General features: G+C 55.3%; 1 protein-coding gene across 3 annotated transcripts in view; it reads right to left on the reverse strand.

Annotated features, from left to right (window-relative positions):
• LMO1 (LIM domain only 1) overlaps positions 1-23,729 on the reverse strand; it is a 43,805-nt gene extending 20,076 nt beyond the window's left edge. For 2 of the 3 annotated variants that reach the window (XM_054512075.2, XM_045894201.3), the window contains exons 1-2: positions 23,516-23,729; positions 18,834-19,093 (exon numbers count right to left, since the gene is read on the reverse strand). In XM_054512075.2, the coding sequence (XP_054368050.1) occupies positions 18,834-18,858 (25 nt within the window). In that variant the 5' untranslated portion in view covers positions 18,859-19,093; positions 23,516-23,729. The remainder of the gene's footprint in view (positions 1-18,833; positions 19,094-23,515) is intronic. The other variant, XM_045894202.3, reaches the window with a different exon arrangement.
• Between the last annotated feature and the right edge of the window lie 1,223 nt (positions 23,730-24,952).

Genomic DNA, 24,952 nt, shown 5'->3' on the forward strand with positions numbered 1-24,952 from the left:
AGACAGGCAGGGTTTGCATCTTAGACCAGCCACGGGCTCCCAGAGAGATCTTGGTTCAGAAGTGGATTTCCCTTCCAGAAACCGGGTGGGAGAAAGCTTCCTGTGAGTGTGTGTCTTGGAGAGCAGGCCCTGTGAAGTCAGAGTGGTCTGCAGCCCCCAGCGCAAAGGGAAAGAAAGTATCCTGCATGTGAGTCGGTAGGGCAAGCTGGCTGCCGGGCGAGCTGGTGTGGCTGCCGCAGGCCGTATCATCTAAGGCATGGTGTCTGCCACCAAGGAGCTGACAATCGTGGAGTGCTGAGTATCGTTCTGGGCCTGGCATGGTGAGATGGACAGGGACACACCAGGCAGCAGGCCTCATCAGGCAGCTGAGCAGAACAGACTGCTCAGCCAAACCCTGGAAAAGGCCCCCAGGCCCGTAGTAGGAAGGCCTTGGAGGCTCGGGCCGGCAGAGGACGCTCCTGGCAGCCTCAGCTGTGGTCCCCCTGCTCCTGCCTGGGTCCCTGCTCAGCCTCATTTGTTCCTCCAAGGGTATGATCGGCCCACCACTGATGGCTTCTCCATCTCTGGGTGGAGAAGCAGGTCCATGACAAGCCTCTCTGGCCCCAATGACCTCACAACCCCTGCTCCCCAGTTCTCTGAATCTCAGGCCACTGTTCCTTTAAGCCACGCTCCTGAGACATAAACACGAGTGACTGTGAATTACTACTTTTCAGCTGAGAGACGACAGAAGGGGTGGCTGAAGCCACCCACAGAGACCTCCCAGGGAGCCCGGAGCCCCTTTTGGAATGAGGAGCACAGGGAAAGGGCTGGGGTTGCCGGACCACATATGGGAGAGGAGGCCAGGGCTCCCCACCCCTCCCGCCCTCCAGCTTGGGAGTGGGCTGCCAGCTCTGCAAGGAAATTACAACATGGGCTTGGGTAATGCTCCTTTTAGTTACAGCATAAACTGCAGCAATAAAGCGTACCTGGGGAATGTTTAGAGAAAGCACTAATGATTTCTTCCCCAGTGGTTAATAAATTCACTTCCAGATCAATTTGTTCGCGATAGAGCCCGGCGAGCGGAACCCGCGCGGCGGGCACAGCCGAGTGTGTCTTTTTCAGTATAAATGATTTATTACGATGATTAGCGGCACATAAACAATTTAAAATACAACGCTAATTAGTTTGGGGAAGAAAGGAGGGGAAAAGCCACCCTGCCTCTCTCCCCATTGTGTTCTACTTCCCTAAGTGTGTACTTTTTAATTAAATCCAAATGTCACAATAAATTTAAAGTGTTTTATTACCACTCGGGGTAAGTTAGGCAGTCATGCAAGCCCCCCCTCTCAGGCATCTACGGGCCCGGCTGGGGGAGAGGATTGGGGGCACCAGCAGGGCCTGTCTACACACCCTCCTGGAGGCGGGAGCTCTTTCTTGAGTCCCCTGGAAACCCCTCCTGATTTCTGGCAGCCCCAAGCTGGGGAACACTGGGCCTGCCCGGGAGACCGCCCACCTCTCACCTTCCTGGCCAGCCCAGGTGATGCCTCCTCCTTAGCATCGGTCCTGAACCGCCCAGCCACTTCTCCATGGTCCAGCAATACTCTGTACCCTCTCCAAGCTCTCCACCTGTGCGAAGGGTGTAGGTTACACCTTCTGTTTTCCTGGAGGCACACTTGCCCCTTCATAGACAGCATCTCAGCACATTCCCCAGTGCGAGGAGTAGCAATTACAGTTCCAATTTTATGGTTGGGGAAATTGAGGCTCACAGAGGTGGAGCGACTTAGCCAAAGACACGCAGCTATCAAGTGGACTTTTGCCAAGTCCTTATTCATATAGCACCATTCTGCCTCGGAGCCCTCACCGGGCCATGTCTGGGGCCTCATTTCCCAGTGCCCAGGATGGGGCATGAAACGTGGTGGTGGCTCAGGCAGGCCTTTCCGGAGTGTAGAGCCCGGCCTCACCCAGAGACACACGTGAGGCAGGAGTTCAGGCAAGGGAGCTGGACTCTCATGAGTCCAGGGTCAAGGTCAGGCTCTGTCATTGGCCCACAATGTAACCTCAGTCAGGTCCTTTGGCCTCTCTGAGCTTTGCCTTCCCCGTCAGCAAAATGGGAACATGACACCCAACTCACAGGGCTAAGGAACCAAAGTAGCTAACAGCAGCAGAATGCTTTGCAATCCCTGACATGCTGTGGAAGTAACAAGTACTAACAGAGGCCCTTAAGGTGAGCAGGGATCCCTGAGAACCCCATGTCACAGATCAGAAAACTGAAGCCAGCAGGGGAAAGGACTTACCCAGGGTTCCCCCGAAACTTAGCAGCCCAGGAGGGGCCAGGCAAGGAAGCTCAGACAGCCAAGGATTTCTCTCTGAAATACTCAGGCACTGCTTATTTGAAATGAAAAACACATATCCCTACACACAGAGTTCCCATATGACCCGGCAATTCCACTCCTAAGCATATACCCAAGAAATAGTAAAAACATGTGCCCACACAAAATCTTGTATACGAATGTTCGTATCAGCATTACTCGCAATAGCTAAAAAGGATGAGTGGATAAATAAAATGTGATATGTACACACAGTGGAATATTAGTTGGTCATAAAAGGGAAGTACTGATTCATGCTACAACATGGATGAACCTTGAAAATGTCAGGCTAGGAAAAAAGTCAGCCACAAATACCACATGTTGTATGATTTCACTTATATGAAAAGTTCAGAACAGGTAAATCCACAGAGACAGAAAATAGATCTGTGGTTGCCGGGGCTGGGGGGCGGGGGGAGGGCGGGGATGGGGAGTGACTGCTAATGGGTATGAAGTTTCTTTTCAGGGTGACGGAAATGTTCTTGAATTAGGTAGAGGGGATGGTTGCACAACTGTGAATACACTAAAAACCACTGAATTATACATTTTAAAACATAAAAAACCACTGAATTATACATTTAAAAACATCTCAATAAAGCCATTAGAAAGCAAAACAAAACAAACACCCCTTTGAGAACAGGAGAAACCAGCTGAAAAGAAGGTCGAGTCCTAGGGTCAGGGGAGGGTGCCTGGGAGGTGCAGCAGTCAGCCCTCGCAGGGAAGTCAGGCCCTGCTCCCCCCATCTCCCGTTGGCTGCTCCCCAGAGCATCCCCTTGCCTGCCTTCCTTGTCCCCCCATCCAGAAATCTGGCTGAACCCACTTTTCCAGCACTGTTTCCCAGGGATCCACCACTCTCCTCTGATCTGTCTGCTTCCACCACTGCATTCACGTTTTGTCTTTTGTTGCAATTCCTGCATCTTTGGAGGCCTATGCCCTACCCACAAATTGTGCGTGCCCATGCGGGAGGGTGCCTCTCTCAGACTTTGAGCTTGTCCCACATTGGGTACCACGGGTTAGGCTATGTGCATAATGAATAAGATCACAGTGAGGCCCTCCAGGCTCCCAGCCCAGGCTCAGCTAAGGAGGGCTGCCCTCTCCCAGAGCCTGGGAGCCCCCCTGGGACAGGGGTGTGCAGGCTTGGATCCAGGCTATGGAGGCCAGGCAGGAACTGGGCAAGGCTACCTCTGGGTGAAACGAATACCGAATACTGCTGGAGGAAGAGCGCGCACACAGTGCCCAGGCTCAGGACCGCTTCCTTTGCGGCTCATCTGAGAGGGTGACTCAAGAAGATGAAGCACCCTGGCCAACAGGGGGCGCCAGGCCCACGCCATGACAGGCACACCCCGCCACGCAGAGGCTGGAGGTTGAAAGCTGGGGCACCTCAGGCCTCATCTCAGCACACAGACCAGCCCCAAGGAGGGGACGGGACAGCTCTGGTCACTAGAGGAGGATGTCTGTGCCATGGGGACGAGAGGACATAAGCCCGGGTTCTAGGCATGAGCCTGGTTCCATGAGTCTTCATGGCTTCATCATGGGCTGCTTGTCTCAGGAAGCAGCCCCTTAAGGGAAATGATCCCCCAGCTTCTCCAAACTTCTCCGAAGTCCTACAGGTCCTGGGGCTGAGGGGACCCCTCAGGGGTAAGGGGTGGAAGCTACCTTCGCTTTACGCAGCCACCATGTTCTAACTACTCCTCGGGTGGGCACAGTGCTGTCCCACGGGCCAAACTCACGCAAACATAGTCTCCCATCTGAGTTCTGCGCAAGGGGCAGGGAGGCCACTCTGGGCCCTAGTTTCCCTGTGGGGAAACAGGCTCGGGGAGGACACATGGTGCGGCCCAGGGTCACACAGCGCTGGGTGGAAGAGCAAGACTTGCCTGACAGCTCACCACCAGAGGAAGGCAGAGCAGGACTGGGATCCAAAGCCCACAGCGACTGCCTCCCTCCCAAGGCCAAAGAAAGCCACCTCTGCAGGAAGTTGTCACCAGCTCCTGCAGCCGCTGTTGCTCTTAGCGAATTTGAGAGATTTCAAATCTGCCTGCATCCGGGCTGATGCTCTGGGGGTTTCTCTCCTCTTGGCGGAGGGAATCCAAAGCCTTACCCCCCGTAAGAGAAAGCACAGCTGCTGGGATGTGGGGCCTGCAGAGAAGAAGTTGTGGTCCCGAGACAGGATGGAGCGGGCCGGCTGGGTTCCGAGGCCCTGGGCAGCCAAGCAGGAGCGGGGCCACCCACGGATGCCCCTGAGAGTCAGCTCACTGCAGAGGCAAGACCTTAGACTCCTTTGCACCACATGGAGGTGCCCTGAGACACAAAGATTCTGTTCTTCTCAGGGCCCATCTTAGCTATATATATAATTAGGGGGCAGACTACATCAGATACAGATAAGGTAGAAATATGTAGCTCTTTCCCAGAATCAGAAGCTCTCATGGAAGCCAGTCTGAGAAAGAAAACTGGCCCAGAACTAGGAGGGCCAAGAAACTCTTTAAGGACAGATCACACGAAGCAGAGGGGTTAGGAGCTGGCCCATGGGTGGCTAGGCAGGTCTGGACTGGCTGCTTCCCTGCCCTGCTGTGCTCCTGCCTGCCTCAGGCCCATGGGCTTCAGATCATTCCTTTGGAGCCTGGAAAGCCAGGATCTCGGTCCAGTCATGGGGCAGCAACAGAGAGGAAGGGGAGGGTCAGCAGAAGCCTCGGGCCAAAGCTGGGCAGAGCAAGCAAGGGCCCCTGGGACGGAGGCAGGTGAGGCCCGGTGTGCAGCCAGGACCTTTAGTCTGCCTTCCCTGGGGCTCAGCTCCGGAAGTTCAGGCCCTGCTGTTGGCAGCTAAGAGGCTCTAGTCGGGATCTTGATCCCTGGGAAACCTCAGATGAGCCACCACATTCCCAAGGCCACAGCTCCAGCCATGCCCTCTACCCTTCTTTTCCTGGACTTCAGCTGCCTCCTCTCTGACCACCCAGACCCCCATCTGCACCCTGCCCCCTCACATGCCCAGACTGCAGGCTCACGAAACTGAAGGAAGGAAGGAAGGAGCAGGGAGCAGTCTGAGGCTGGAGGGGTGGGAAGTGGACACCCTGGAAAGCTCAAAAGGAAGAATGCTTCCCCCCTCACATCATGCACTGTTTTTGCTGCCCCTAATGTTATCTCCTCTGATTTATTTTCCCCGGAGTAGCTGTGGTATAATATATTTGGTCTTTGTCTCTGGTTCCTGGCACAGAGCTCCTAAAATCCTTGGAGTTTCCTGAGTGATAGGACTATCTTTTGTGGTTCGTGAGGAGCCCCTTCTGAGCATACCTGCATTTATACTCCCGAGGTGACTTAAGGCGAGGCCCCCAGCTAGCCTCAGGGTGGGGCTGGTCCTGGTCACCAGAAAGACCAAGCAATAGGAAGGCTGGAACTTCCAGCCCTATGCACTGACAGACCTCCAGGAAAGACAGGGAGGGGGCTGGAGATTAAGCTTTACAAAAACTCTGGAACAAGACTTGATGAGCTCTGGGTTGGTGAATGCGTCCAGGTGCCAGGAGGGTGGTGCAACCCAGTTCCCTGGGGAACAGAGCTCCTGGGCTTGGGAACCACCCGCCCAGATCTCGCCCTATGTACCTCTTCATCTGTATCCTATACAGCGAACTGGTCAATGTAAGAAAATGCTTCCCTGAGTTCCGTGAGCTTTCCTAGCAAATTCTCTAACCTGAGAAGGGGATTGTGGGAACCCCGATTTATAGCAGGCTGGTCAGAAGTAGAGATGACAACTGGGATTTGTGATTGGCCTCCGAAGTGGGGGCAGTCTTGTGGGACTGAGCCCTTAAACCTGCAGGAGCTAATATATTATTAGCTAGATAGTGTCAGAATTGAGTTCAATTGTAGGACACCTAGTCTGTGTCCACTGAGAATTGGAGAACTGCTGGGTGGTGCTGGAAAACATGCCAGAGTAGTACAAATAGTCTCAACAAAGTGTAAGTCTGGGGTGCCTGGGTGGCTCAGTTGGTTAAACGTTTGCCTTCAGCTCAGGTCATGATCTCAGGGTCCTGGGATAGAGCCCTGCTCCCTGCTCAGTGGGGAGTCTACCTCTCCCCCTCCATCTGCTGCTCCCCCTGCATGTGCACGCTCTCTCTCTCAAATAATAAATAAATAAAATCTTTAAAAAGGAGACAAAGCAATCCTTGTGATCCTCTCTGCTCCCCTCCCAACCTCCTTTGCCTGTTCATTCATTCACTCACCATTCCCTTAACAAATAATTGCTAAGCATCTACTACTAGGAACTGGCCGCTAAACCGTATATTTTAATAAGAATTATACTAACATTGATGATTTTTTGTCAAGAAAGTAGTTCTTAATGAGCTTCATTAAGTCAGTTTGATTCCTTGATCAATTTTCTAGTCACTAGTGTTAAACGAAGATTTTTTTTGCCCCTTCCCCATTTTTATTTTACTAGAATTCCTTTTTTTTTTTTCCTGGCACTTAAAACAATTTTCTTTAAAAAATTCCTTTTTGGAATTATTTTCATTGGGATTGATTATTTTTAAATTTAAAGTGACTATTTGGTTCACGATCAGTTTTTGGCTCATATTAAATCTTATTAACTACAGCTTTTGACACCGTTGAGATTTCTTCTGTGATAATTATTTTACCAAAAAATATCTCCTGAGCCAACTCTGGCAGATCTAAATTTTCTCAGGAAGATTTGATTCCTCCATCAATTTTTAGTCAATAACATATTTTGCCAGGTGCAGCCTTAACTGTTGCCAGTTTTGCTTTGTGTTAATTATTTCAACCAATTTTGATTTTTTTTCCTGGATCATATTTTTTATTTTCACATTTTCAATAATATTAATGAGATGTTATTCTCACACATAGGTATATTTTAGCACTGATCTAATAAAGCATTCTGAGGATCAAAGAACAGTGTGAAAACATCCATGGGGCAGAAAGGCAGGTCACACTCTGCACTTGGGCTGAGTACCAGGTCAGAAGCCGGTACCTGAGGGAGAGCTGCCCCCTGCCCTCTGTTCCTCCAGAGCCTTAGCCCCTGCCAAGACACCTCACAGATGGGGAAGAGCTTCTGGCTGGAGTGAGAGGAGCTGCCTATAAGAGACAGCCTCTGACCGACAGGCAAAGAGATGGGGTACAGCTCTGGCATCCTGTCATGGGCTGGAGTCTGCCTCTGCTGGGCTTCAGACTTTTCTACCCAGAAAGTATCTCTGAGACATTCAGCTGAGAGAGGACCCAGATGCTTCTTGGTGCCTTAGTATCCCTGCCATAAAAGGGGGGTGGGGGGCGGGTAACTAATCAGGGTCCTTCTAGGCCTGAGGCTGTGACTTCTGGTTCACTGGCCTCCAGGCTCTGGGCCTGCTTCAGGGGTCCCCTCTAGCTCTTAGCTGAGGCTCTGCCTGGGAATAGCTGGAAATGAGACAGCCCACCTGGATTCAAAGGTGGCAAGACCAAGTATGGAGGGCTGGAGGCGACAGATGTTCTCACCTGGGATCTCTACTTCTCTGACCCCAGGACACCAAAGAAAGACAAAGAAACCTGGTCAGGGAGGTTATTCTTCTGGCCTTGGCCTCAATACACTCATTCCCCACAGACATGTCTCCATACCCAGGACCACTAGGCAGCAAGCAGCCCGCAACCCCTGAATGTAAATGGTGAAGCACAGACCCAGAGAGCAGAAGGGGCCTGCCTTGCCCAGGGACAGACTGGCCGTAGGGGTGGGGGGGCAGAGCCAGGCTGTGGATGCAGGAGTTCTGGCTCCTAGCCCTGGGCTCCAGCCCATAGGAGAGCCTCCGTCAGTCCTGCTCCCATGTGAAGAGCTGCTCAAGTGGTCTCTGCCCAGGCCGCCTCAAAGATGCTGGCTGCCCCTGGCCTGGCAACAGCCGGGGAGGGGTTGAGGGCCTCAGTCCAACAGCTGCAAGAAGACTGGCTCAGGGAGGAACCACCGTCCCCCTCTCCCAGGGTCACCACTGAGTGAGAAGAGAGGCCCTAGGGTAACAGACAGCTGCGCGGCAGGCTCCCAATGTCCTCCATAGACCTACCATCTGTGACACGAGGAATCCAGCAGTTCCCATCCCCGGTCCTGGTCCCTGCTTGTGCTTACAGTCAGTGCTATTGCCTCTCACCACCAGGGCTGGGGAGGCCTGGGAGTGCCTTTACCACCACCTCCCCAGGCTCATGGGAGGTGGAGGCCTGGTTCTCATCTGAACTCTGCCACATACTGACTTGCCGGGCTATCCTAGGCAAGTGTCTTTCCCTCTCTGAGCACAACCTACTCCTCTGCAAAATAGAGCTAGTGTTTGATCTCCCAGCCTCCCAAGGGGGCTGTGAAGATTTCATGAAAGGCTTTGAGACATCCGTGGCCTTCCCTGGTGTGAGGCAGAGGCAACGGGCCTTCTGGGGATGGAGCTGACGTTTCATTCTCTCTGGGGGCAGTTAAACTGTTGGCCACCTGGGGCCAGAGTTTGCTGATCTCTCACGGTAGGCTGATATCTAAGATGGTCCCCAACGATCCCATTTTCTGGTGTTCATGACCTTGTGTAATACCCCCAGTTCCTTGAGTTCAAGCTGGACCTAGTGACTGGCTCCCAAGGAAGAAAATACAGCCAAAGTGATGGAATGTCACATCTGTGATGAGATGTGTCATATCTTATAAAAGACTGTGACTTCCTGCTTGCTAGCAGACACTCTCTCGATGGTTTTAAGGAAACAAGCTGCCATATTGGAGAGGCCCATGTGGCACAGAAATGATGGCTGTCCCTGATCCACAGTCAGTGAGGAATGGAAGCCCTCAGCCCAACAACCCAGGAGGAATTGAATCCTGCCAACAACCAAATGAGTGAACTGGGAAGCTCAATCCCCAGATGGATCTTGACATGAGACCACGGCCCCAGCCAATGCCTCAATTATCATCTGTAAAAAAGCCTGAGCTAGAGGACCCAGCTAAGCTGTACCTGGACTCCTGACCCACGGAAACGATGCGATTAACAAGTGGGTGTTGTTTTAAGATGCTCAATTGTGAAATAATTTGTTATGCAGCAATAGGTAGTGAATACACTACTACGTTGGCATACCACACAGGATGGGGGCCTCTCCTCAGGCCAGAGAGGGGGCGCCCTGCAGACCCATCTCAGCCCCATAAGCCATTCTGTTGTGAGTTTCCCTCCAGAGTCCAGTCCTTGCTATGGGGTACTATGAGGAGCCCAGAGGACAGATTCCCCCAGCTTGCAGCTGGGCAGGCCGGGAAAGTGGGCAGAGCTGACCCACCTCCTGAAGCCAAGGCCCAGGTCCTTTCCAAAAAGCAATCCTGCCAGGGCTCCGAGCCCCACGCTTGTCTGGAGCAGAGTAAGTGTTTCAAAGTATAACTATTTCCGCTTTCTCCCCTGCTCCTCACTAAAACCTGACAAAGTTTATGGAACTGTACCAACCATTTGTAAGACCATCAGGAACTTGGCCTACTGAAGGCTCAACGGACCTAAAAGGGAGTCGTGATCACACCCAATTGACCGGTCAGAACTACTATTACAATTCACTATCCAGAATCACGAAGTGGCAGAGGTGGGATCTGAACACGGTCTGTCTGACTCAAAGCCCACACTAGTTCCACTCACTTTACAAATGGGGAAGCTGAGAAACAGAGATCAAGCATCCAGATGGCACCTGTAGGCAGCCCCCACGCAATCCTTCCCAGACACCAGGGATCAGGAATTGGAGTTTTTAAAGATTCAGGGAGGGGAGAGACAGGACAAAGCAGGTGCCAGCCATGGGCTGCAGGAGCCCCGGCCAGAGCTGCTCCCTCTTACGTGGGAAGAACGGGTCTCCTTCCCCTCTTCGTCAAGTCATCACACCAACCGGTGAGGCTGAATTATTAAAACTCCCTTCTGGGGTACCACACGGGTGTTTCTCCACTGAGACTCCGAGCAGAGGGGAGGCTGCTCCCGCCCCACAATATTAAAATGTCAGGAGTTTAAGGCCTGCGCTGGTTGAGTCATAAGTTATCAGCACCCAGTGAGGGCCGACAGAATGCCTCCCTTAAATTATTAAGCAGAAAGCATCAGACTGTAATATTTTGCTAAACCAAAGTACAGACACAGACAAAGATGTCATTTCAATATTTGAAACCAGCAAGTTTAATTTAAAATAAGAGCAAACCAATAAGCTCAGAACATAGTGGCGTATGAGAGGAAAATTATACTGTGAGAGGAAAAAAAGTGGAAGGACTTAAGAAATTTATAAAAGTAATCTCCAAGTGGAAATTAGAAATCAAGGCCTAGAAACAGAATAACACAAAAGAAATATTACTGTCCACTTTCTAAATCAATATAACACTGCTCCACGCCGGAATTACCATGGTAACTCAAGTAAAAAGAATCAAGCAATTCTTATTATTTCAAAATAAAATCACAGCCTGAAGCCTGGGTTTTATTACAACCACTGATAGATCGCTGGCTTGTATTTATCTGAAATATTGCTTTTCAATCAGCTGGTTTATGAATGTACACAGGCCTCTCACCAGCCCACTTACTGCCCCGTTTTTGAGGCGAGGGGCTAACCAATGAATTGATTCCTGCCTGGCTGCATCTGCATATAGACCCAGGCTTGAGTCAGCTCGGGTAAGCACGGAGCTTCTCACCCCTTCCACCCATCCAGTAGCATCGCAGGACAGAGAGGAAAAGCCTGAGAAGGCAGTGGGGGCTGAGCTCATTGTGGTTCCCCTCCAGGCTTGCCCTCCAATGGCAGCCCTGGAAAAACTGCCCTGGCCAGCCAGCCTCCCTCCCCTTGTCCCCAGCCATCCTCTTTCTGGCTCCTCCTCGTCTCCCTTGAACCCCCCGTCCCCCCAGTCCACCTGCTGCAACAGGGAGGCGACAGAGCACACCCTGCAGTAAAGATGGCCTGAACTCTGGCACTTGCAAGTGTGGGACCTGCGACCAATTACACAGCCTCTTTGGATAGCAGTTTTCTCATCTGTGAAATGAGGATAATACATGTGGCTTTTTCCCAGGGTGGTTCAGGGTATTCAACGAGATCATACGTGGAAGATGCTTTGGTGGAATGAGTACAGAAATGGCCCCAATTCTCTACCCCTCCTGCTGGTAGGCATGCATGCCCTTTGCAATGTGACTTTCCACCTCCTCCCTTCAAGAGCAGACTCTGACTGCCCCCATCCTACCCCCAAATTCGGGCTGGCCTTGGGATTCATTCTGGCCTACAGAATGTGGCCGAAGCGAAAACCTCCCAGAGCCAAGCCCAGGCCTCAGGAAACCTTGTGTACTTCCAGTCTCCCTCCTGACCCGTCTTTACTATGAGAACGGGCTGGAAGAGCTTGCTGGATGATGAGGGACACTTATACCCACAGCGTCCAGATCAGCTGTCTGCCAGGCATGAGACAGTCCAGCTGAGACCCGAGAAACCACTCAGCCAAGCCCAGCCTAAAGCACTGACCTACAGATTCAAGAGCTAAATGGATGCTTGTTGTTTTGAGCCTCTGAGTTTGGGGGTGGGGCGGTTGGTTATGCAGCAATAACTTGCTGATACATGTGCAGAGCACAACACCTCACTTTTAAGTAAGGGTTCACACATAGCAAGTGTTTATATGAGCCCTAAACACTGACAGGCTAAGGTCAAAGAGATCACACTGTATCTGTGCAGAGAGCAAGGTCACTGCACAGAGGCATGAGGCTTCCTGGTTGGTCAAGTGTGTACACGGACATTAGGTGCCAGTTAGGCATTGCTCCCATTACAGAGGTGTGAAAACTGAGGCCCAGTAAGTTGTCTGGAGTCACACCGCAGTCAGCTGGGACTAGCACCCGGGTCTCCTGAAGCATGCCAGTAGGCTGTGCCTGAAGACAGTAGGCCACTCAAGGAAGTTCAGCTGGGAAGAGGCAGGAGCTAGGAGCTAGTGACCCAATCTGACCCAGCAGGCCTGCACTCTGGGACATCTGCCCCTGCAACCTGGACCAGCCTGCTCAGTCCTCTCTCACCCCCTGCTTTTAATTTGCCCCAAGTTGTGTTGGCCACTGTGGATGCCTGCCTTAGATGAAACACAAAATGAATGCGCTCCAACAAAAGACCACCAAGGGAGGGTGGATGTGACTCTGAGCACGGCCTGGAATGGTCTGTAAGAGGGTTTGGCCACCTGTAGGCTCCTGCAAGGCCAACTACAGGGGAAAGGGCATGCCAGGCAGGGGGAACACCATGAACAAGAGCGCGGCGGCAGTCGCGGGGTCTGCCTGGAACACGGCACAGCTGGGTCTCGCACACAACGCCAGGGCAGCACAGACCAGGGCCCTGGCTCTAGTGGGCACCAGGAGCAAGATGCCAGGGGGATGGGGAGGCCAGGCAGCAGAACAGAAATAGGTGGGGCCAGAGCCCCAGATGAATGCAATCCAGTTGTGTGCTGATCACACACACAATTCACAATTGGCTCCGCCAATGTCCATGGGGTTAATAGTCCCACCATGGCTGATTTCCCGCTACCAGTGTGATGCCACCGAACTCCAGAGCTGGGAAGACAGGTGTAAAGATCAGCTCTTGTAGGCCAATACAAGCCGACTCCACTGGTGTGGTCCTATCCCGAGTGCAGGCCTGCCAGGCCAACTCACTCTAGTAGCACTGGGAAGAGTTAAGCCCGAGGCAGGGAGGATGCCCTCCGTGCCTCAGCGTCCTTCCACCACAGGCAGGGCGGGCAGGCAGGATGGGCTAAATGCCATCTGCACCTCTGGGGCTGCTCTAGTCCATGAAGACCCTGCCACAGGACTAACATTTGAGGACAGAACTGTGTCCTGTGGGCCGTCAGCAGGCTGGCTGGGGCCACAACTGGGATGCTCAGGCACCTGGCAGCAGGACAGGTGATGTCCCTCCTAATCGGGCTTTTCTATCACCCAGCCTCATCATGCCTCAGGGCAAAGATCAGAAGGCACGGAACCTGGGCAGAGAACCCAGAAAGATGCTGAAGCTCTGGGTTCCCTACATGAGCCCGGGCAACTCTCCTGCCCACTTTCAGCCTTGACTGTCCCCCTGTAGATGGAAGGGCTTGCAGAGAGGGGTCTTGGAGGCTTCTTCCTACAACGTTACCTGCCTTGGGGATCTGGTTAGTGGTAAGTAGTGAAGTCAGCCTGCCTCCTGGATAGCAGTGATCAGTGGTCATGATGGATAAACTGGAAGAGGTAGTGAGTGAACAAGGCACCACAATGGGCACCAGATTATTTGATCATATTGTAACTGTGTGGAGAACAATGTCACCTCACACCAGCATGAGGCTTCCTCCTGGTTTATCAGGTGTATACATGGACATCATCTCATTTCATTCTCTTTAACCACCCAACCAGTTAGATGCAACTGTTCTCATTGTAGAGATGAGAGCTAGAGAGGCAGAGTAACTTGAGCATTGGGTGGGCATGGGGTACAAACCCATAGTGGACATGTTGGACCTGCAGAGCTTAGCAGGGTGGTGGAAGTGGCAGCCAGCCCACTGGTTCCTGGCATGCTGTGGTACCAATGCCCTTTTCTCTACTTTCCTCCCTAACTCCTTCCAGTCTCCTTCCCGATCAGTGGCTCCTCTGGGCCGTGGAGGTGGATCTGAACAGCAGCCTTGGCCTGCTGTCTCCTTGGGGGCAGCTCTGGAGGGGGCCCACATTTGCTGAAGACCCCAGAATGGCTTGGGTCCTGCCCCTCAGTAGGCTCCCCAGCTCTGTCTTCTGCTCAGAGAAGGCCCGGCCCCATCCAACCATGGCCACTTCCCAACTCTAGCAGCCGTGCATGCACAGCCCACTGCGCCGAGGCCGAACCTCATGTTCCTCTGCCCGTGACCACAGAGGGGTGGCCGCCCATGCCCGCTGGCAATCATCCATCTGTTCCAAGGGAGAGAGACCAAAATAGATCTCTTCTTGGTCCTACTTACAAATGGGGCCCTGCTGGGAGGCTCCTTAAATGGAAGTGGGTGGGGCGGCCTCCAGGTCTGACTCTGGGACCCCGGCTGGGGTGGGGAAGCAGCTCTCTGAGGGATGAGAGGCAGGCCCCGGCTCTAGGAGAACGCACATTTCCTTGTGCTAAAAGCATCTTTGTGGGACATGTTCAGAAAAAGAGAGACAGTAAGACAGAAAGGCAGCTACAGAGGCCAAGTGAGTGGCCACGTCAGCGCCAAGCCCCGGCACGCAAAGGGTGAAGCTTTTAGGCGAGCGGCGGCCAGTGATCTCAGCTTCCCCCAGTCCTAATGCTCCTGAAAAGCTCTCTCCCACTCCCTGTAATTGGGCATCAGTAGTTAATGCAGTATTGACTGCATTACACGCTCCCGTGCCTCCCTTCACTAATGCCAATTGCATCACCTTGTACAGTCACCAGCTTGCTTAGCCAATAGCCGTTAAAAGCAATCCAAATCATGAATCATATGGGAAACTTTTAGCAAGACACTGCCATCCAAGGAGACAATTTACAGTTGAGTTAATCTGGGTACATTAGCGAGACATGGATTCTGGACGACAGACCAATTTATGTTGTTTCCCTGTCCCCCGCCCCACCCCCTTAGTGTTCCGTGTGGGCAAATGAACGGAAGAGCGGGGAACAGAGAGAGAAGCACCTGCTTCTTTACACAAGGCTCCGGGAGGGGGTGAGGGAGACCCGTCTTTATAGGCTCTCTGCCGGGCTGAATTGGGGCAGGAAGGGTAAGCAGCTGTACATGCTGCTCAAGATGTGGGAAGCCTCGTCCCCAGCAGCTGAGGAGGTAGCTGCTGCCGAGCTGCCAGTGGTAGCTGCAGATGGACACCCTCCTCCTCTAGGCCCCGGGCAAGTGTCAAGCCTGGTCCCCCCCACGCCAGGCTCACCAGGCCTTTACACACCCTCGGCAGACACCAGTGCCTGCTGGGCTCTGCCTTCCTGCCGACCCACTGGGGTCTCTGGCGTGGAAAAGCATCAGGGCGCACTCCCCGCCTCCATCTCTGGGGCCAGGAAGGGTCCCGGCCACACTCTGCTAGGAGAGACCCCAGGGACTTTTGCACTCCGGGGCATGATGGCATAGCCCATGAGGTCCTGCTGAGGGCTGAGCAAAAGCTGGTCAGTCCCCAGGAATAGCCAAGAGCCCGCCCTGGCAGATGAACCAGGTCCACTGCGGAGGCCACACTCATAGCGGTCATTAACTATTGAAGACTCGCTGTCTGGACCTCCTCAGCCAGCTCCGCTCTCCTTAGGCAATTTTACTTATTCAAAATGCTCTCAGAATCATGTCTGGTGTTTAGCTCTGCAATCCGCCTGCTGTTTCCTATGGTCACCCCAGTCTTCCTACGGGGCCGCCGCAGAGGCCGCTTACCTGCCTTTCTCCAGCACGCACCCCCAAGAGGGCGCCCGCAGCGTCTCCTGCTCAGTCCCCCCCACAATCCAAGGCTCTCCCTGTGCTTGGGGTTGCCTGGACCCTCTGCTGCCTGCCTCTGAGTACTCAAGGGCCGATTCTCCAATGGCCTGAGGACTAATCTGGTTCTCAGGGCTCAGGACAGGAGCTCCCGTTGCTCCTTGGAGACTGCAAGCCCCCTCTGCCCCGGAAGGCCCCCAGCCGAGTGCTAGCTCAAGCACCCGTGCCAGGGAAAGAAGGGCTCTTTCTCCGGGAAAGTTGGAGCAGGGCTTCCTTTGCTGACAGGCAGGCCCGATGGCATTTAGAAAGCCCGGACCCTGAGTTCCAGTAAAGTGGAGATGGCTAGGCCAAGAGCAAGCGTCCAAATGAAAGCAATTAATCTTAAAACCAGAAGTTTAACCATTTGCAAAACAGATCTTTCCTCTCTGTGGTGGCCCTTCACTGCTCGACCTAATGGATTACTTTATTAATAATGCACTGTGCTTAAAAGCAAAAAAAAAAAATTTTTTTTCTGACGATTCAATACTTCAGAAAGTCTCTTAAACCCGTTGCTACGGCAAAGCGATTGATATTTTATTATCTTTCAGAAGTGCAACATGAAAGCCCTGCTGCCCAGCAGAGCAAGAGCTTTGGTCCTCGGCAGCTAGCAGACCTGACTTCAACCAGAGGAGCCCCGGTCTCTTCCGACAAGATGCTGTCAGGTGGAGAAAAGGCATTGGGGGTGGTTAATAAGAGCCCCGAGTCCCTGCTGTAGCCAGACAAAGGGTGCGGCGCTGCATCCCGGAGGGATATGCTTCTTGGGGGCCCTGGGGGGCAAGGCTGCCACCTAGCCCAGAGGGCCACCTGCTGAAAGGGCATAAGTGCCAGGAAGAAATCGGGCAGCAGGCTCGGAGGGACAGATGAGTCGATCCAGAGCCTTTCTCCTTTCCCCAATGGAAGGTGCCACCTTCAGGGTTTCCTGGAATTAGGGGAGGCCAGCCTCTAACAGGGAGTGGAGGGCAGATGTATGAGCAGAAAGATTGCTTTTGGAGGACACCTCTGGGCTGGGCAGGACAAGAATTAAACGGCTCCTCAGGGCCCCAGCTGCCTACTACCTTGCTGGTGCTCTGGGCCCCAGAGCTCAGTGGTATGAACTGTAGGGGGCACCATGTTGTTCAGACTGAGCCGAGTGGGGGACTGAGGGGCATCATGAGCTCTCCTCTGCAAATCTGGCGGAGACGAGGGGAAACACGCAGGCCCAAGGGTGGCTGTCTGGAGGCAGGATACTGGCTAAAATGACCTCCAGGTATCTATTCGTATCCAGGGCTCATCCGAAAATCTTGAGTATCACCGAGCTCAAAGGAACTCTGGGGTGCCTGCACAGAGCACTACCTAGATGGCAGTGGTGGGGTCATCTTGTTACATGAGACCAATCTCCCTGCCTGAGGCCTCCCACGTATAGGGCCTGGGTTTTCTCCATTTCTGGCTTGAGCCTGGGGAACAAGCATGCCAAATAACCACGGCTGAAGACATACCCTGAGGTCCACATCTCCCCATGGGGAGAGTACCTCCACACACCGAGGAGGGGCCCTCTGCACTGGCTTCTGCAAGCCCCTCATTTTACCAAGAGGGAAAGTGAAGGCTAGCTCTGGGCATGACTGGTCTGAGAGAACCTGGGGAGCTCACGACAAAATGCCTCTTCCCTCCTGGTCTGGCCTGACCGGGTCCTTCTCCCTGTCATTCTATACAGAACTGCAGAAGCCTAGTCCTCTGACAGCCCCCAGAGGGATCCTGGAGAGGCCCTGAAGAGCTGAGAGCATACTAGAGATGGAGGTCGCACCCCGGCCAGCCCCTGGCAAATGCATTCTTTTGGCCAGAAGCACTTAGTTGCCCCTTTCCTCTCTTACTGTATACATGCTGAGAAACAGCCTTCAAGGCTCCCCCACATGCCACCCCCAGGCCAGACACTTTAAATGTCCCTCCCTAAAGGAGGTCTCAGAGGCGGTGGGGAGGCTAGGGGCACCAGCATGTGGTAGCAGCGAAGTGCACGTCCTGTGTGACCTTGAGCAAGTCACTTAACTTGGAATTTTCACCAAGTGACCATGTCAGTAACACCACTCACCCAGGCACAGGCCCAGGGGAGACTCCCTAGTAGAAGGTCAGAGAATGGCCACCACCATCAATCCAAGAGGATTACTGGTGACACGTGCAAACCACCTTCTCAGTTCCTTACCAGTAGAAACCAGGCGACAGCATGGGTGCCAACAATTACATCATCTCCCTACAACACCAACACACCAGGCAACCCTCACCTACAGGGCAGGAGGGCCCGGGGCCAGCCAAGGAACACCTACTGTTTGGCCGCCCGCGTCTGCGTTTGGGTCACGGGGCACCCACTTGGTTTTACCCTTAAGTGAGCTGCGTTCCCCAACCTCTCCTAAACATACCAGGACCCTTCCAGTCAGGAAGGCTTTGGGGTCTATGGGACCACGTGCTAGAGGCTTGCAGCTACCACGGGCCCCTGTGTTCTGACCTCTGGGGCGCACTGAGGCTCCTGATCACGTCAGGTTCAGGCCATTCTCCAGGGCCTCGCCTGCACGAGTGCCACCGGCCGGTGGCGGGACACTTTCTTCCTCGGGGCCAAACTCCCGCCTGCGCGCTCAGGGGACGGGGAGACAGCGGGCCGGCACAGGAGGCGTCTGTCTCCCCGAGGGGCCGGCGGGCCTTCGCCTCGCCCGCCGGGCGCCTCGGGGCCAGCACGGTCTTCCCGCGCGCCCGCTGGCCGCAAGCTCTGGCGTCCGATTCTCCCGAGGCCCCTGATTTGCTCGGCGCTCCCGGCCTCTCGGGTTACCCGGCCGGCGCGAGGCAGAGCGCGAGGGAGATGGCTGCGGTGAGAGGAGCCGCCGCAAAGACCAGACGCGGCGCGCGGAGCGCCACTGCGCCGAGATCCGAGGGGACCGGAGCCTGCACGCGGCCGCCCCACCGCCCGCCCGCCAGCCAGCAGGCTCCCTCCCCGCTCCCCCGGCCCCACCTGGCCGCCCCCGCCCCCGCCCCCGGCCCGGCCCCCGGCGCGCCGCCCGCCCCCGGCAACCCCGGCACAGCCCGGCGTGTGCGCGCCCGCGTCCCGGCGTGTGCTCCCGCGCGCCGCGGCGGGGGGCGAGGGGGTGCGGGGCGGCGGCCCCCTGCCCGCCACCTACCGTCCTCCTTGTCCAGCACCATCATCTCGGGCGCTCCGTGTCCAGCCGCAGCTCGGCTCGGCCGGGAGAAGGGCGCCGATTCCGGGCGCGCTTCGGCGGGGCGGCCGGTCCTCGGGCAGCGAGCGGGCTCTAATTACCCGCTTGTCCGGCTCTTAACCTAGATTGCACTCAGCTAGAATTACATTCAGGAGCGAAGCACTTCGCAGATACAAAAGCAGTCTCACCTACTTTTGTGCCTCAGAATTGCAAGGAACTACGAACTGCAATTTAGAGGGAGAGAGAGAGGGAGAGAGAAGGGGGAAGAGAGGATCAGAGCCGTTTCTTTGATTCTCACCTTCTAAATGGCTCAATTTGCCCAGTATAATCTGTCTTAATGTAATTGCATTTGATAGCTCATAACCCTGGCTCTGGCAACGACACAGCTTTCAGCCTCATAAAGTGTTTTCCCCTCGGATTTAATCTGAATCTCAATCTAAAATTATATTCAAAGAGATGGGGGAATCTCGGCGGCCGTCTCCCGCTGCCTTTCTCCCTCCATGTATGAGGTTTGCACTCCTGCTACTGAATAAATGCACACATTTCCCGAGGCCCCCCTCCCTCCCGGGTTAATGGGGAGTGGAGACGCGCGGCTGCCCGGCTCCGCAGCGCCACCTGGAGGTCGCTCGGCCCTAGCTCGGCGCTTGGTTCTGCGCAGCACCCAGGGTCCTCATCCCAGATATTTGTCCCGTGGACCACGCTTTTTTTCCACTCCCAACCCCTCAGCCTTAGTTTCTGACCCCCGCCCCCCGCCCACCTGAGCGATCTTTCTCTGATCTCGTACCCTCCGTTCCTACCAGCTCTGCCGGAGGCTTCCGGTTGCCTCCTGGATTGTTTGGCAAAGTTAACACTCTGCAGGGTACAAACTCTCCCACTTTGAGTCTTCCAGCATCACCCTTATCCCAGCAACTCCCACCCCCCAAGAGCATCCTAATTCCATAGGGAGCAGGATCCTGTCTCAGCTTCTCTCTGAGCAAGCACAGCATGGCTTTGAAGGTTTTTCTCATTCCAAAACTATTTATTGAGCATGTATTATTCTAAGGCACTGGCGAAACCACAGTGAACAAAAGATTCCTATTTCGGAGTTGAAAATTCTTGCTCTGTAACTCAGGAGGCAGGAAGGAAGATAGTGTCCATCTCCTCTCCTCCTGAACCCTACTTTTCCCCAAGAGCCTTGGGGCTAGTGCCCAGGCTGCCTACTCTAGGAAGGCCACTCTTAAATACCAAGAGCTTTTTTTTTTTTCCCTCTTGATGGTACCATGTTCCAAGAGGGAATGGAAATATTAATGGATTTTCTAAAGGCCAAGGAGGGCTGCAAAAAGACGTGTCAGAGGTTCATCCCTGGCAGACACTTCTGAGGACTAGACCCAGGCAAGGAGAAGGCAAGAACCACCAGTTGGGATTTCATCCCATCTCTGCCTATGACCAATGGTGGGACCTTAGCAAATCACTTTGTCTGGGCCTCAGTTTCCCTGTTTGTGAAGTGGGAGACCTGCTCCGCTATCCAAGGTTGCTGTGGGGATTAGATGAGCTAATGTATGTGAATGTGCCTTGTAAACTGTGGCACCCGACCATGGGGGGACTTACTGAGTATACATGAGACCTGGAGGCCAGGCTGGGCCCCTGAAGCCCCGGGAGGCTCCAAAGCAGGGTACCTGACAGGGGTGGAAATGGGGGAGTGGGGCTACAGCCCATCTTCCTCTAGCCTAAGCGGGGAAGTCAGGCTCTGAGAAAATAGAAGAGAGGCTGCTTCTAATGAGATGCCTCATCCGCAGCTCAGAGGGTTTCGCTTTCCCCTTCATCTTGAATACTTAATCCTAATAGTCCTTGAGCATATTTGATGTTAAATATACCATTTTGCTCAGCCTCACTGTCCCTCAGGACTGCGAGCTTGAGGTCTCCCCCGCCACTGCAGCCCGAGCTATACCCCGAGGGTCTGAAGGAGGCTTAGCCACTGCTGCTTCGGACACATTTCGTACCAACCCCTCACCCCAGCCGGAGCTGGGGGCCACACAGGGTCAACAGCAATGGGCCTGACAGGCTGGCAAGGGGTAGCTTCTGGCTCTAGACGCCTCTGTGCTACCTGATCCCTCCATAAGGGCTGCAGCTTTACTCTCAAGTCCCAGGGCCGCTCCTCCTCCCTTTCAAGGGTCTGGCCCTGACTCACAAACCAGGACTTGACTAGCTGGGGGCATTTTCCCACTCTCTTGTTCATGTGTTGGGCTTGGGGCTCTGTCCCAACACCAGCTCCCCCAAGCCTCCAATTAGCAGCTACCCCATCAGCATCCCCCTGGGGAGTCGGGGGCCCTGTGCCCCCCACCTCAGGGACAGGAGCAGGCCTGGGCTGCTGAGCCAGGGGCTGAAGAAGCAGGTAGGGTATGTCAGCAGGGGATCGCTGCTGTGTGTGAAACGCTGCTCGTGTCCACAGGCAGCTCTCTCTGCACCCCCAGTTGGGAGCATCGAGCTCCCACAGTGATCTGGAAAAGGGCCTCCACAGAGGCCTTCCACTTTATAGAGCTACCCAGCAAGCCTTGGAGGGTTTAGGTGACTGGAGCTCTTAGCCAGGAAGGGGCTTGCTGGATGGACAGGGCCAGACATAAGCCTCACCCATCCAGCAGCCACCCTCTCAGCTCAGGGGGAATTGCTGGGCAGGCAGGTAACCCCTGTGCCCGGGCCTACGCCCCACCCGAGCTGTCTCCAGGTCCAGGCGCACGCTCGCAACACCAGGGTGGAATCCTCGATCCCCTGCGGCTGGGGGAGGTAGTCTGCACCCAACACAGTCCACAGGAGATGAGCATGTACTCTCAAGTCAATGTTGCCAAGAGTGCTCTGGAATGTCCTTGAAATGCCTCTAGGGACAAGAGACGCAGACCAGCTGATCAGCCCCCAGGTTATGGTGAGGAGAAAGGGGGTGCTCCTGGCTGCCTTTCAAAGTCTGGGGCAGGTCCTAGCAGTTTGTCCCTGCACCTGGCAGGAAAGTCCTGAGGAAGGGTTCCTGCACTGGGTTTGGGAGGTGTGTGTAGGGGGGCAGGGGGAGACTCTTTGCCCCAGGGTCTGGGCAGACCAGATATTCCAGAACTCAGCGGAGGCTGTCAGATGTGCCTCAGCCTGAGGGCCCTGCTTCCAACACAGTGCCGCTGTCTCCAAGATGGCGTTACCAGTGGGCTTCACAGGTGAAGCTCACAGAGGTATCTGGACTGACAAGGGCCCCTTCCCTGTGGCCGTCACAGCTGACAGGACCAAGTGACCCCACAGATTTTGCAGCACAATCAGGAGGCCTGCTGGCCAAGTTCAGATGCCCTGCTCTGCCCTCTTCTAACACAAAAGCAGCCTAAACACAGGAATTTGCAATTAGCTAGAGTGGAGAAGTACACAGTTGACAAACTTTCCCCCTTTGGTTTCTGGAAGACCTTCTAGGAAGCTGCAGTTACCATCTGTTAGGCCTGGTGGAGGCCTAGGCCAAATCTGCCCCCCAGAAAGCAAGTCTCTCCCATCCTCCCGAAGAAGGCCAAGCCACCCCTGCAAAACAGCTCTGAGAAGGTTGTGGATGTAGGCTGACACGCTGTCTTGGTTTGTCCAGGACTGAGGGGTTTCCCAGGAGGCAGGACTTTTCAGGGCTAAAACCAGACGGTTCCGGGCAAACCAAGACAGTTGAAGACCACAGTGGAAGATGGTAGGCTGGGACAAGGGACTAGTGGCGCCAGAGAGAAAGGTCAGGCAGCCAGACCCTTCCCTGCACACCAGCAGCTGCCTCCCAGCCTCAAATTTCCCCAGCCTCCTGCTCAGGGCTTCATCCCCCCTGGGCACTAAGGAACTGCCCTAGCCCCTGGGGATCGTCCCATGGGGCAGCCAGGCTGTGTCTTCTCTTGCAGATCGGTAGTTACAGTGGGAAAGCTGTGAGTTGGACTCAGGGGTGGATCCATATTTTTTGAGAGCCAAGCTTACTTATGCAGTTTAGGGGTCGGGGGTGCTCTTTAAGAAAAGGAATACAAGCCTGCTAACACAAAATGACCACCGAAGGACTATGAAGCTTAAACTTCATTGGCTTCAAGGTAAATCCGCTCCCCGATATTCTGGTTACAGGGCCCGACCCTAGCCAGCAGGGCACCTCCCGACACACTTGGCTGGCGGAACCGTGCCAGGGGTGAAGCAACGTGACCCATCCCTCAGCTATGAAGTTCCAGATCTGAGGGACCCCAGGACCGTGCCGGTTTGCCTGCAGGTTCTCTGGGTATCCCCCTGGGGGAGCCGTTCCGCAGTCGGGGGCGGAAGGGGGGACGCGCAGACACCCAGGGAGCCTAGGAGACTCGGGGGCTGGGGGCACTGCGGGGAAGCCCGCGGCGCGGGTCGCAGAGGCGCTCCCCGTGTCTGCGAGACGGCAAGAGCCAGAGAGAAAGTTCCCGGCCCGAGCGAGCGGGGCTGGGGCTCGCGGCGGCCCGGGTGACTTCCCGACCTGGCTGCAGAACCCTGGGGCTGAGCCCCGCACCCCCGGCCCGCACGCCCGCGCGCACACCCAGCGCCGCGCTTCCGGGAAGCGGCCGAGCTGCCGGAGGCTGCCGAGGCCGGCGCGGGGGACGCTGCCGCCGCGAGGCGAGCGGGGTGGCCTCGGCAGGGCCCGCGCCCTCCCCCCAACCCGGGACACCTACCGTCCTCCTGGTCCAACACCATGGTCCCCCGGCGGCGCCAGCCCGGCACGGGCCGAGGACGCTGAGGGGCACGCGGCTCGGACTCCGCCGCCGCCCGCCTGCGCTGCTCCCGCCGGCCCCGCGCGGGCTCCGCGCCCCGCGAACGGCGGCCGGGGACGGGGGCGGGCGGACCGGAGCCTGCAGCTCAGCCCCGCGGGCCGGGAGCGCGGGAGAGCGGGCGCGTCCCGGGGGCGGGGGCGGGGGCGGGGGCGGGGGCGGGGGCGCGTCGGTCCGCCGCGGGGTCGCGGGAGCCGCGCGAGCAGCCGCTGCCCGGGCCGGGCCGGAGCCGCCGCCGGAGCCGCCGCGCGCCCGTTCTCCGTCCGCGCGGGCCGCGCTAGCCTCTGCCGAGTGCAGCCTGCGTTTCCCAGGGCCCCTCAGCTCCCCTGTTAATTAAATCAATTCATTATGCTCAGATCTGATTAGCGGCCCTTCCCCCTTTTGAATCAATTATTCAATACACAAACATAATTGCTTGGGCCAGAGGTGCCCGCCATTAGCTTATTTAACTCCAAGGACACTAATTACCCGCAGGGCACGGGAACTTTTCTCATTAATTCTGACAAAACACAAAAGCACAGCCAGTGTGTGCGTGTGAGCGACTGTGTGTGTGTGTGTGTGTGTGTGTGTGTGTGACCACACGCCAGAGCTAGGGCAGTGTGGGGTGGTGAGCCGCCGTGTGAGCGTGGCGGTAGCGGAATGTGTACGATCGCGGGTGGGAGTTTGAGTCGGTGGCCGCGCGGGTGTGAGTGGGGGATCCGTGCGTGTGACTGTGAGTGCATCGAGCTGGGTGTGGCTCTGGGTCTGGGGACTGCGGGCCAGGGTTAGAGACCCAGCGCAGGAATGGTGAGATTGTAAGTGCTTCTGTGTGTGACTTTGTGGATTTGACTCCGTGGCTACTGTGGTGGGCGCCCCATCCCCTTTCTTTTTTCATTACTGCCCGGCATTGCCGGTTGCACATTCAAGCCCATGGGCTAAGTGCAGAGCACAGAAGAGAAATGTGAGGATCTGGAAGTGGTGGGTGGTGTTTCTGCACCGGCTGGGCTATGCTTCTCCCTCCCCGGCCACCCCAGGCTCCCCCAGCCCACCCCCTTTTAAAACTCCAGGTTCCCATGCTCCCCTTCCTTGGCCCATCTCGGTACTGCCTCCCACCCCACCCCATCCCCAGCCTTTATCCTACAGCCCTCCCCGCCCCTGCCTCTACCCCTATTTCCACAGGTGCCTGCCACCCAGGCACACCCCCACCCAACTCCGCCCACCCTCTGCCTAGTTCTTCCCTCCTGTCTGCCAGGCTGAACCGAGGGTGTGTCTGTGGTTGACCAACTTCACATTTTACCTCCCAGGAAATCTCTATTGAGAGCGAGCGAGTATGAGAGCCCACAGAGGCTGGGACACAGAGGG

This window comes from Mirounga angustirostris, unplaced genomic scaffold, assembly GCF_029215605.1.
Source record: "Mirounga angustirostris isolate CCGP_5_RB_7025 unplaced genomic scaffold, mMirAng1.0.hap1 SCAF_13, whole genome shotgun sequence".
NCBI classification, from domain to species: Eukaryota; Metazoa; Chordata; class Mammalia; order Carnivora; family Phocidae; genus Mirounga; species Mirounga angustirostris.